This window comes from Rhopilema esculentum, chromosome 20 (assembly GCF_057945365.1).
Source record: "Rhopilema esculentum isolate cy_ngs chromosome 20, ASM5794536v1, whole genome shotgun sequence".
Taxonomy (NCBI): Eukaryota; Metazoa; Cnidaria; class Scyphozoa; order Rhizostomeae; family Rhizostomatidae; genus Rhopilema; species Rhopilema esculentum.
Genome location: NC_142834.1, coordinates 1,987,604 through 1,998,933, shown reverse-complemented (window position 1 = coordinate 1,998,933; position 11,330 = coordinate 1,987,604). Strand labels below are relative to the sequence as shown.

The 11,330-nt window shown below is 37.7% G+C and overlaps 1 protein-coding gene and 1 pseudogene across 1 annotated transcript; both read left to right on the top strand.

The window, feature by feature from the left end:
• Positions 1-2,938: 2,938 nt before the first annotated feature.
• Positions 2,939-9,229, top strand: LOC148957804 (uncharacterized; annotated as a pseudogene).
• Positions 9,230-9,365: 136 nt separating this feature from the next.
• LOC135687671 (uncharacterized) lies at positions 9,366-10,625 on the top strand. Its single transcript, XM_065204279.2, has one exon. It carries the CDS (start codon positions 9,513-9,515, stop codon positions 10,623-10,625), a length of 1,113 nt encoding a protein of 370 aa, XP_065060351.2. The 5' UTR covers positions 9,366-9,512.
• Positions 10,626-11,330: the final 705 nt, after the last annotated feature.

The window sequence follows — 11,330 nt, the reverse complement described above, 5'->3', positions numbered from 1 at the left end:
ACAACGATGATTAATCTTTTGATGAGAATGTTACAAAGATACGTGAAGACAAACGCGAGAATGAACAAATTTTAGTGGTATCAACAAAAAAATTATGCTCTCTTGCAGAAGAGTGTTTGAGAGTCATGCAAAAACATCGCATCAATTCTCTATGATGTGAGTGACTATGCTGTGCTCCAAAAAGTGAATACATCACTGAAAAGACTGGAAAAAGAAGCTTTCATGGCAGTAAAAAAGTCCGAAAATGGTCTTCCTGAACGATTGGCAATTCCAGAGAAATGGCAAAGGAAAAAATGCAAGAAAACAAGAGTAGGAATGCTTAGTTTTCCAGTAAAATATCTGCTGCTGTTTTGTCAAGGTCTCTTCCAGTTGTAATTGATGTGTCATTTTGTACAAATTTTATAGCTTTCAGTGAAAATTATTGTCCTTATTATTAACAACGACAAATTGCTAAAGCTAAAGAGAAATTAGAAAGGGCAAAGGGCATCAATGTGGATCATGCTGCTAAAGTCATCAGTGTGGAGCTACACAAGATTTCAGATAAGACTGCTCCCACTGTCGTTCAAGCAGAGCAAAGTCAGCAGAATTAGATCACCTCCATGTCTTGATAAAAGACTTTCTGTGTCAAGTAAACATGAAAAGGTGAAGATCTTAACATTACCACCAGATTCTTGGTCACAGAAACAAGTTGCTGACTTTTTCGGTGTTACTAAAGCCCCTTAATTGAAAAAAGGGAATTCTTAGAGAATCGGAAAGAAATCACTGCAAACCACAGCCAGAAACAAAAGTGGAATAAGTAAAATAATTTTATGAGAATAATGAAGTTTCGAGGATGATGCCAAAAAAGGAAGATTTTGTTAGCTTAGGCAACAAACAACATGCCCAAATACGTATTCTCTTGTGCAATTTGGCATATTTTTATACAGAGTCTAAATTTCTTTTTCCAGATATCAAGAGTGGATTTTCAAAGTTGTGTGCTTTGCGTCCCAAGTTGTGTGCTCGGCATCAAAATGCCATTCTTCTTGCTCAAGCACTTCATTGGAAAGTAACCTTATAAATAGTATTCAACGAAACAAGCGGTAAATGTAAGCTGTGCAGATGTGAACAAATATTGAGAAAGATACCTTTTCCTTTCAACAGGGGCAAAGCATGGATCGACCAACGCCTGACATGTACCAATACTCCCGGGTTATTCTATGTCAAATCATCTAGAGATTTTACAATTTGAAACCATGTTATCTTAGATTGCTTTGATTTTCACACCATAGTTAAATATGATCAAGTTACACTACTTCCACAAATATCAAATGCATAATTTGAATACTTTTCAAGTTATCATAGTATGAAGATTTTGCTTATCTCAGCAATTTTCGAATTAAAAAAGGCGTGGCCGTTTAAGCCGCCACTCTCTAAATGCGTATATCTCCTGTATTAAAGACGACCTGTAGCTTAAAATGAGTATCTAACCATTTCTGAGGCTGTTGATTCCATAAATCAAGTCAATTTTATCAGTGGGGGTAGGGAAAGATGTTACAAAAGTGTTTACTAATTGGCACGGTAAAGCTCACGCCCTGTTTTTGATTGCAAGTTTTGGCGTGTAGCCAGGTCACTATGAAGGTTAAGTTTCAATTTTTTTGCAAAGTGTAAAGGTTATCCTTTATTTTGATGTATAGATGAGACAAAGTTATGTCCCATTGAAGTCTGAAGCCATTTTAGGTATTAAGCTTGTTTACAAGATAGATGGCCGCATTGATGAATACGAAATATATGCGTAAATTTGTTGCAAGTTGAAAATTTTACTCAATATTTTTATTTGGCTGTTGTCCTGGTAATTTATTTATTCTTTCAGTATCTGTTGCATTTAGAATGTACATACGACCAGAATATGTAGTTGGTGCTTGTAAACTACATAAAATCTCTGAAAAAGGAACCCAACAGACATCATCTTTAGTTGGCCAATGCACTGTTGTTGTAGGTCCATGTGGATGCATGAACCTTATTCTAGCATCTTTCAGCTATTCGTCAATGTCCTCTATTAGGTCAATACACTAGAACCTATCATATGTGCAAGCAACGAATTGCATTGGTTGGAAAACCTCTAGAACTGGCATGTCTTTGAATGCATACTCCCCACAGTACTCATTATCTTCACTGACACGCTCATACCTGACAGCCATATCTCTATTTGGCACTGGCTCATAAAAATGGTAGCTACGAGTGCCAGGTATGGTGGAGCCCTCCTTATATATCTTCTCAAGCTGCTCTCTGATGGGTACCATTTGCATTTTTGTCACTTTATGAAAGGAAATGGACTTGGTGTTGGAAGAGCAGAAGCTGGACATTGAATCTAGGCTTTAGATTTAGTCAGGAATAGGCCTTTGCAAACTGGCTCTTGCAGTAAGGCGCTTGACTGTCCCTCCAATACCATCGCATGGAGGCTTTCCGTGACTAGTAGCGAGAAAAGTCCTGTCAGCTGATAACAGAAAGTCATCATGGTGAAAGCACAAGTTCTTGTACTGCTTTGCACATCTATCCGAATAATAGTGGACAAAAGTGACCAATGGATGGTTCTCCTTAATAAACTCTGTAGTCAATCGCTGCACCTCATGAACAAAACATGTATCATGTTTCATGTCATCTGAGAGTATGCAGAGAGAGGATTCCTTTTGTGTGCCGTCACCACCCATAAAGTAGATTGCAACAGGGTGAGAAGTACATTGTAGGTTCTTCCGTTGAAAGCTTTGCACCTCTTTCTGCACAATAAATTGATACTTCTCTGCAAAGTCAATCAATACTATACACTCATTGTCAGCCAGCTCTATTTTTTTCTTTTTAAGAGCTTGCTCTTGGCTCTTTGCAATAAATGAATGACATAAGAGGATATCAATAGCATCCTGTGTTGACTAGCATCTCTGTGTAAAAAGCAGAATCTGTTGACTATTTTATTATGGTTGGTCTGTCAGTGCTTTGCCATTGACTAAGTTTCACTTCATAAACTTCAAGTTCTGCCAACTTTTCTTCAACAAGGGTTTGTAGTGCTAAAACTCCAGGGCAGTCCTTGCAACTATTTACCATGCATTCTTTGCTGTCAACATTACAGACCACAATTTTCATCAGATCCTTGTAAGTTAATTCCCCTCCAATAGCAGCAACTAAAAGCATAGCATTCTGATGATAAGTGCAAACACAAACCGAGTGTGCACCTGATGATCCAACTGTGACACACCACTTAGGTCTCAAACTGCAAAATTTAGAAAGCCCAATTTTGATTGCTGGGATTGCTGGGTTCTTTCTTTGAAAGCCACATACAATTCATTCAGATTGGATAGCAAGAGTCTTTTTTGCTTTTGTTCATTTTTGGCAATGCTTACATAATCCTTCTTTCCTGGAAGCAATCGTGAGTATTCATCATCTTCAAAGAATGACCTTTCAAGTTCCTCTGTTTCGTCAGGAAATTGTTCTTTGATGCGGGAATGGCAAGTATTCCTTTCTCCTTTTTTACAGATCTTGCAGTTCTAACAAGGTACTCAGAAACTCCAAAAAACTCTGCAACCTTTGCTCTTCGCCATGATTTAGGGGCTAAAGTCAAGAATTGGATTTTCTCTCTGTATCCAGAGCAAATAATGTTTTCTTTCAAGTTGCAAAAAAGCTAATCTTTCTGTAGATGACAGTTCAAAATCCTCTTTCTCTGTTGAAGCAGGGTCTGGATATTATGTTTGGAGAGGTTTTCATTTCTGGATTCTGTCTTTTCTTCAGATATCACCATTTCTTCAGATATCACCAAACTTGCAATCAAAAACAGGGGGTGAGCTTTACCATGCAAATTAATAAACACCTTTCTAACATCTTTCCTCTACCCCTACTGATAAAATTGACTTGATTTATGTAATCGACAGCCTCAGAAATGGTTAGTTACTCATTTAAGCTACAGGTCGTCTATAATACAGGAGATATACGCATTTAGAGAGTGACGGCTTGAACAGTGACGCCTTTTTTAATTTGAAAATTGCTGAGATAAGCAAAATCTTTAAACTATGATAGCTTGAATAGTATTCAAGTTATGCTTTTGAAATTTGGGGAAGTAGTGTAACTTGATCATATTTCACTATGGTGTGAAAATCAAAACAATCCAAGATATCATGGTTTCACTGCCTGGATGAGTTGACATGGAATTACCCTTCCAGCGAGTATATTATACAAGCTAGCCAATATATTGATCGTTTAACAGCACACTCTTCATAGCAAAATATCAATCAGCTTATCTTCAGCAATGTAAAGAAAATTTAACAGATGACACTTGCATTGCATCGATTGATTTTGCCGAGAACTATAAATACATTATTCAAGATGAGATTCAACCTTTCCACTGAAATAACGAGCAGTGCACACTTAATCCATTTGTTTTATACTATTTTAAAAATGAGAGCCTCAACATACTAACCATTTGTGTGATATCAGATCAGGTTGGACATGATACCCTTTTGGTTTATGCCATTCAAATTTTGGTGACAAAATACTTAAGGGAAAATTTACTTACAATGTTGTCAAGTATTGCAATATGTTACTTTCCAGATTTGCTGTGCTTACCAATATAAAAACTATAAAAATTTTGCTGATCTCATTTTCCACAAAGAGGATTTTGGTTTGGATGCAGACTGGTCATTGTGTCGTGGCAAATCTCTTTGTGATGTTGTTGGGGGGCACTGTGAAAAGTGTTGTGGCTCATGCAAGCCTTCAATGACCAAATAATTACTTTTGAGTCTTTTTAAAATTTTGTGCGCAGAAACTTTAAAGCAGTAAGATTTATTGATATCTTATCGAAAGATATGTCAACCTTGCCTGATAGTTTAAAGAGTCAATACAAGCTAATGAAAACTATTCCTGGCACTCGTAGCTTCCATTACTTTAAACCAACTGAGGGGAGAGCAGTTTTGTATAAGTGCACAAGTATCGGTCCTGGTTTTGAAGGGCAGTATTCTTTGGAGGGTGAATCTTGTAGATGTACCTTTCGTCTTGTAGATGTACCAATTACAACCACTGCCAGAGTCTACCATTTGCAAAAGAAGGACTTCAACACTATTTTGAAAGCTCTTCATTAAGTATTTATCAAATGTTACTCTTTCAGGTGTTCTTGTAAACATGCTTCAGTAATCTAATAAAGTGCAAGATCTTTGTCTTCCAAAATTAAAATGCCATAACTTATGAAGACTCTTGATAAAACTTTCTGAGAACAATACAAAAGGAAAAGCATTTTTCTTTAGCTTGCTTGGGGACTTTACTACCCGTTGTGAAGGAGGGCCAATAAGTATTGGGTCTCATGCATTCAGACTTTCATGTTAAACAATGTGGATTGATTGTTGATGCTACTGTTCCATTTTTAGGTGCATCCCCTGATGGATTAATATCTTGTTCTTGTCACGGTCAAGGAACTTTGCAAATAAAATGTCCATAGAAATACAGAGATTGTTTTGATGACTGGAGAGAAGACAATGATTTTCAGTTGGATGATAAACTAAATATTAAAATTGGTCATAAGTACTATTACCAAATACGGCTTTAGATGGAATTGGCTATAATCAGTTATGGCTACCTTTATGTTTTTTTGTAGCAAGAAAAAGGAGGGAATGAAGAGTATAGTAAAACAGAAAGAAGGTTTTGTAGAAAAATTGTAACAAGTGTTATTTTCAACTGCCTGTTCTTTCTGCCTGAAATTTTGACAAGGAAAATGGGTGGTACTGGAAATGATAGAAGAATGTACTGCACTTGTAAGGAACCAGACTTTGGAAACATGATCAGCTGTGGAAACATTTTCTGTAATATAAAAAAATTCCACTATCCTTGTGTAAATATTACACGGAAAACAAAAAGGGACTAGTTTTGTAGTGACTGTCATAAAAAACCCAAACACCTTCTTTCTCTGTGCTTTATGTCATTAGTTATTAAATCTTGATATTGAAATTTTGTCTCGATTATCATATTAAAGAAAAAAATTTCCAATTGCCGTGTTCCTAGTTAATCTTTCAAATTATATTTGATCATAATCTGGTTTCAACCTCTTGCTACTGTTTATTATCTTATTGGTCATACTCAGGAAACTGGAGAGGGAAACTCGCCAACTTGAATGATGTGTAGAGCAAACCATACCATATTGAATCATTCAAAACATGATTGTTTTGTTACAAACTATTGCACATAAAAAATAGAATGCTTGAAGTCAAGCTTGGGATAATTTCACTTTTCAGCCTTGTTAGCCTTAAATGTAACCTTGTTTTTTTGCTATGCATTTTACTTTTCTAACTGAAATTTAAATATGAAAGAAAATTTTTTTAGATCTGTAGTTAGTCGTACTCAAAATATGATGAATTTTATGATGCCTCTCTTTTTATTCTTTGTGTTATAATTTGGTTTCTGTTTCTAAATATCATTTAACTTATTAAAGACTAATATTGTTGTGAATTGGGTGGAACATAGGTGTGTAGCACAGAGAAAAACATGTATATGTATTTATGATGTATATACGATTATACAAATGAGTTCTAATCAGTAACTACAAAAAGATAAAAAAAACATGACAATGATATTTTGATAAATGTAACTTGAGCTAATATACTTGTGTGTCTACGAATTAATTCAGCTGTTATTTCTGCCAAACACACAAGATGGTCGTGTTTAAAGGAACTCTGATGTTTTTGGCTTGCGTACCTTTTCTTTATCGTTTTTCTGTCACATATTAGTTCCTGGGTATTGATTAGAATGCTCGTTGTTCTTATGCTGTCGTCAAGTCACTGTGTGAAGGGAAAAAGCAATCGGTCAAATTTAAAGCGTCCAAATTGCGCAGCAAGATTTTGGCGAAGTGCAAATCTGTGCCTTCTTCCGCTTCTTTCTTGGTTTAGTGCTTCATTTTATCTGGTGAATGTTGAACACAATCCTGGTCCCACAACAAAAGCAGCAGTTCGTTCAAGTCAACCGATGCTTCAATTCCTATGCCTGTATCAATCGATACCTCAAAAGTGGGAAAGAAAGGCTCTTCATCATCCAATTTCGCATCTGAGCTTTCTGCCATTCATGAAGTTCTACAATGCTTAAAGGTGGGCCAAGAATCAATTCTAGAAAATCAAAAGGCAATAATTTATCATGTTGATCTGATGAAACGAAAATAAGAAAACTTAAAAATTCTCTTGGGGTACTGGAATCAAGGCAAGTCAATTTTGAGATAGACCTTGATTGTTTAAACTCTCATATAAATGAAATAAATTCCCGTGTGAAGGATGCTGCTTTGATCTTGATTGCCTGGAACAATATTCAAGGAAAAGCTTGGCGAGGATTCACAATGTTGTCGAATCTGTCAGGGAATATGTCGAAGAAGTTGTCATCTCTCATTTAAAAAAGGAACTAAATGTGGAGATTACAGCTTCTGGAATTGATATAAGCCACAGCGTAGGATGACCCTTTGGAAAGTACCAGCATGCAATTTTGGTCAAGTTTCTGTCACAATTCAAAGGAAAATATTATGAAAAAGAAAAAGGATGCCAAAAACATTAAAATAACAGAGGACCCAATCCGTGCCATAAAAAGTATGTTTAATGAAATAAAAGCTAATCGTGGATCCCTTAACATGACCCTTAACATGTGTATGGACTATTTACGCTGGTATAAAATATAAGCATTTCAAAAACTCGTTCATTCATCAGGTACGTTCATACCTGATGATAAACGATTTTTTCAGTATTACAAACCGTCATTGCTGAAACGAGGAACTAGCCAAATGTATGAGGAACTGACCGTGGAACTAGCAGCACAACCACGGAATTAGTAGAGAATTAGTGGAACGACCAGAGAATGACCGCAGAACAACCCACTGATCTCAACAGGAAGACCTTTTGAGAGCAGTTGGAACAACTGTCTGGGAACTTGGCAGGCGCACATTATTTTGATGTCATGTTTTGGTTTATTATTCTTTAAGTTGCTAAGAGATGTATTCGCACTAGACTAATTAATATTTTTACGTTTTAACCTTTTAACGCACATCTATTGTCACAATTGTAAAGGAGTAAACGCACTACGCCCATTTTTGCAAGATCTCGCATTTTGATTGGTTAATTTGTGATAATCTTGTAACGGTTTTTCGTGATAATATTATAGTTCAGTAGTTTTAGAATATCGCCACAATCGCTGCGGTGATATTTAGGAAAACAACAACAGAACTAGCAGAACTAGTAGCATTCAGGAGTGAACATGGGAGAAAGCGCAAAATGGCGACCAACAAAAATAATAGAGTGAAAACAATTCTTCAGGATATCAGGGAACAGTCAGTACCTAATTTTTACATTTTTGACCTTTGCAAACCAAGATAAATTGTGCCATACTAACGAGGATAGGCCTATAGCTAAATAGGCCCCTAGCACATGGGCTTAAAAGCGAGGACTACTTTGGCTTGCATTTCTACTAATATTAATATGCGGATATGCAAATGAGCCCCGAACAAAAGATCCACACCACACGGCGGTTCAACCCCTTTTTCTCCCCGAAGGGCAGAGCGGATCTTCCCCGGCAAGGTCTCAAATCGAAGCTAGATAATTGATTTGCTATCATAAAGGTATAATGTTTTTTTTCCTGCCTTGTTTCTCGAGATATTTGGCGTTTTCTGAGGCATCGTCTCGATCACCATTGCTCTCCCTGGTCTTTGTTCCGTGTTTCTAAAGGTTCTTTCTCTCTCTATTCTTACGGTCTGAAGATTCCCTGGATTTCACGATGGAACAAAGGGCACGTGACGAGATTAGCCAATAGTGAAACGGATAGAACTCGCGTTCGATGCATCGGTGTTTCTTCAAAAATCAGAAATTAATTTCAAAGGATCCTGCTTTGTTTCTTGCTGCTTTTTGTGCAGTTTTCAAATGAGCATTTTTCGCTAGCGTGGATGAGGAGCGAAAAGTGATCTGCGAAAAAGGAATTATAGTTTTATCGTAATGGATGAAGTTTGGTAAGTTGTTCGCTACGTAATTTCAAAGGATCCTGCTTTGTTTCTTGCTGCTTTTTGTGCAGTTTGTGCAGTGACCCCAATGCACCTCCAAATCCAGCTGCTGATGAAGTTCCAGATGAACAGCAACCTACCTGCAGCTGCTGTAAATGAATTAGCTGCACTGCAGCTTCAAATTGCACAAAATGAGGTGCCACCACAACAGGGTAATGAGCAAGCTGAAATTGTGCAGCAGCCACAACATGATCAACAGCAACCAGTTGTACACCAGAATCCAGATTTGCAGCCACAGCTCTTGTTCAATCTGCCACAACCACATTACCTTGGTATGATGGAAAATTCATGTCATCATTGTCGTGGCAAATTTTTCATTGGTGAGCAGAATTCACATAATGTATCCACCAAGTGTTGCTTTCAAGGTAAAGTCACTCTGCCACCAATTGCACTACCTTCAGCAAACATTGTTGACTTGTTCAGTGCAGAAACACCATAGTCACGGCATTTTTTAGAAAACATTCGTCAATACAATGCAGCTATGGCAATGGCTTCCTGGAATGCCACTGTCAACCAACTTCCTGGTAGAGGACCCCGTGTTGTCACCATTCATGGGCAAACCTACCACTTGACATGTGCAACAGATGCAGCTGATGGTGAACGTCCACAGTATTCTCAATCATACATACTGGATACAAATCAAGCATTGCAGGAAAGAATTAATGATCCAAGAAATGCAAACCTGCAACCTGAGGTTCTGCAGCTGCTACAGGATGAGCTCAAGGCTGTTAATCCATTTGCAAGGCAGTTTCAAAATATGGGACGAGTTCTTGAAAGAGAACGCAACAATGCAACTGCAAACAATCAACCACTACCCCCAGTGAGGATGATCATAGCACAGCGACCGTTTCAAGATCGACGTTATCATAATCCTACAGCAACAGAAATAGCTGCAGTTTATGTTGGAGATGATGGAGCAGCCTCTGACCCAGCTAACAGAGATATAGTAGTATACAATGCTGCCAACTACAATACAACAAAAATCAAAGCAACATCTCCAAATGCAGATCCCCTGACACATCCTCTTTTGTTCTTTCATGGAGAATTAGGGTGGAATGTTGATCTTCGACGTAATCAGCAGCAGCCAGCAGCTCCTGGTCGTAATCCAAGAGTACGAATCACTCTCAATGAATTCTATGCTTACAGGATTGCTGTTCGAGATAGTTTTTCAGCCATTCACCACTCCAAGTTGCTTTTTCAGCAATATCTGGTTGATGCATACACAAAAATTGAAGGAAATGAACTGAACTACATCAGAACCCATCAAAGACAAATGAGGGTAGAATCATATCAAGGTCTCATGGATCATGTACACAGGCGAGCTCAAGCTGAAAATGCAAATGTTGGCCGAATCGTCATTCTTCCTTCAAGTTTCCAAGGAGGTCAGCGAAATATGTATCAAAACTACCAAAATGCAATGACTATTGTAACAAAATATGGTAAACCTGACATCTTCCTAACCATGACTGCAAATCCAAACTGGCCTGAGGTGAGAGAAAATCTCCTTCCACACCAAACAGGCAATGACAGGCCAGATGTTATCAGTCGTGTCTTTCACCTGAAACTCAAGGAACTTTTATGTGATCTTCTTTGAAGGAATGTTTTGGGAAACATGGTTTCATATGATTATACAATTGAGTTTCAGAAAAGAGGCTTGCCACATGTACAGATGGTTCTCTTTCTCTCAGATGCTGATAAACCACATGCAGCAGAAGATGTTGATAGGTTAGTATCTGCAGAGATTCCAGATCCAGAACAATTCCCAGATTTCCATGAAGTGGTTAAGAACCACATGATCCATGGACCTTGTGGTGAACTGGATCCACACTGTGTTTGCATGCAAAATGGGGAATGCAAGAAGAACTTTCCAAAAGCATTAGCACAGGAAACAATGTTTGAGGTTCGTGGGTACCCTGAGTACTGACGACAAGGGCAGTATCATGCACAGCTACGTCGTCATTTGGTAAATGACTCCTGGGTGGTTCCTTACAATCCTCACCTTCTCATGAAATTTAATTGCCACATGAATGTAGAAGTTTGCAGCACAGTCAAAAGTGTCAAGTACATCTTTAAATACATTCACAAAGGTAATGATTGTGCACATGTTGAAATTAGAGAGAACATTTTGCACCATGATGAGAATCTCCAGTATCTTAATGCAAGATATGTTGGACCACACCAGGCAGTGTTCAGGGTCATGCAGTACAAAATGCATGACAAAAGTCACATCATCATATGGCTTGCAGTGCATCTTCCTCTACAACATAATGTTTATTTCCAAGAAGGAAACGAGGAAAGG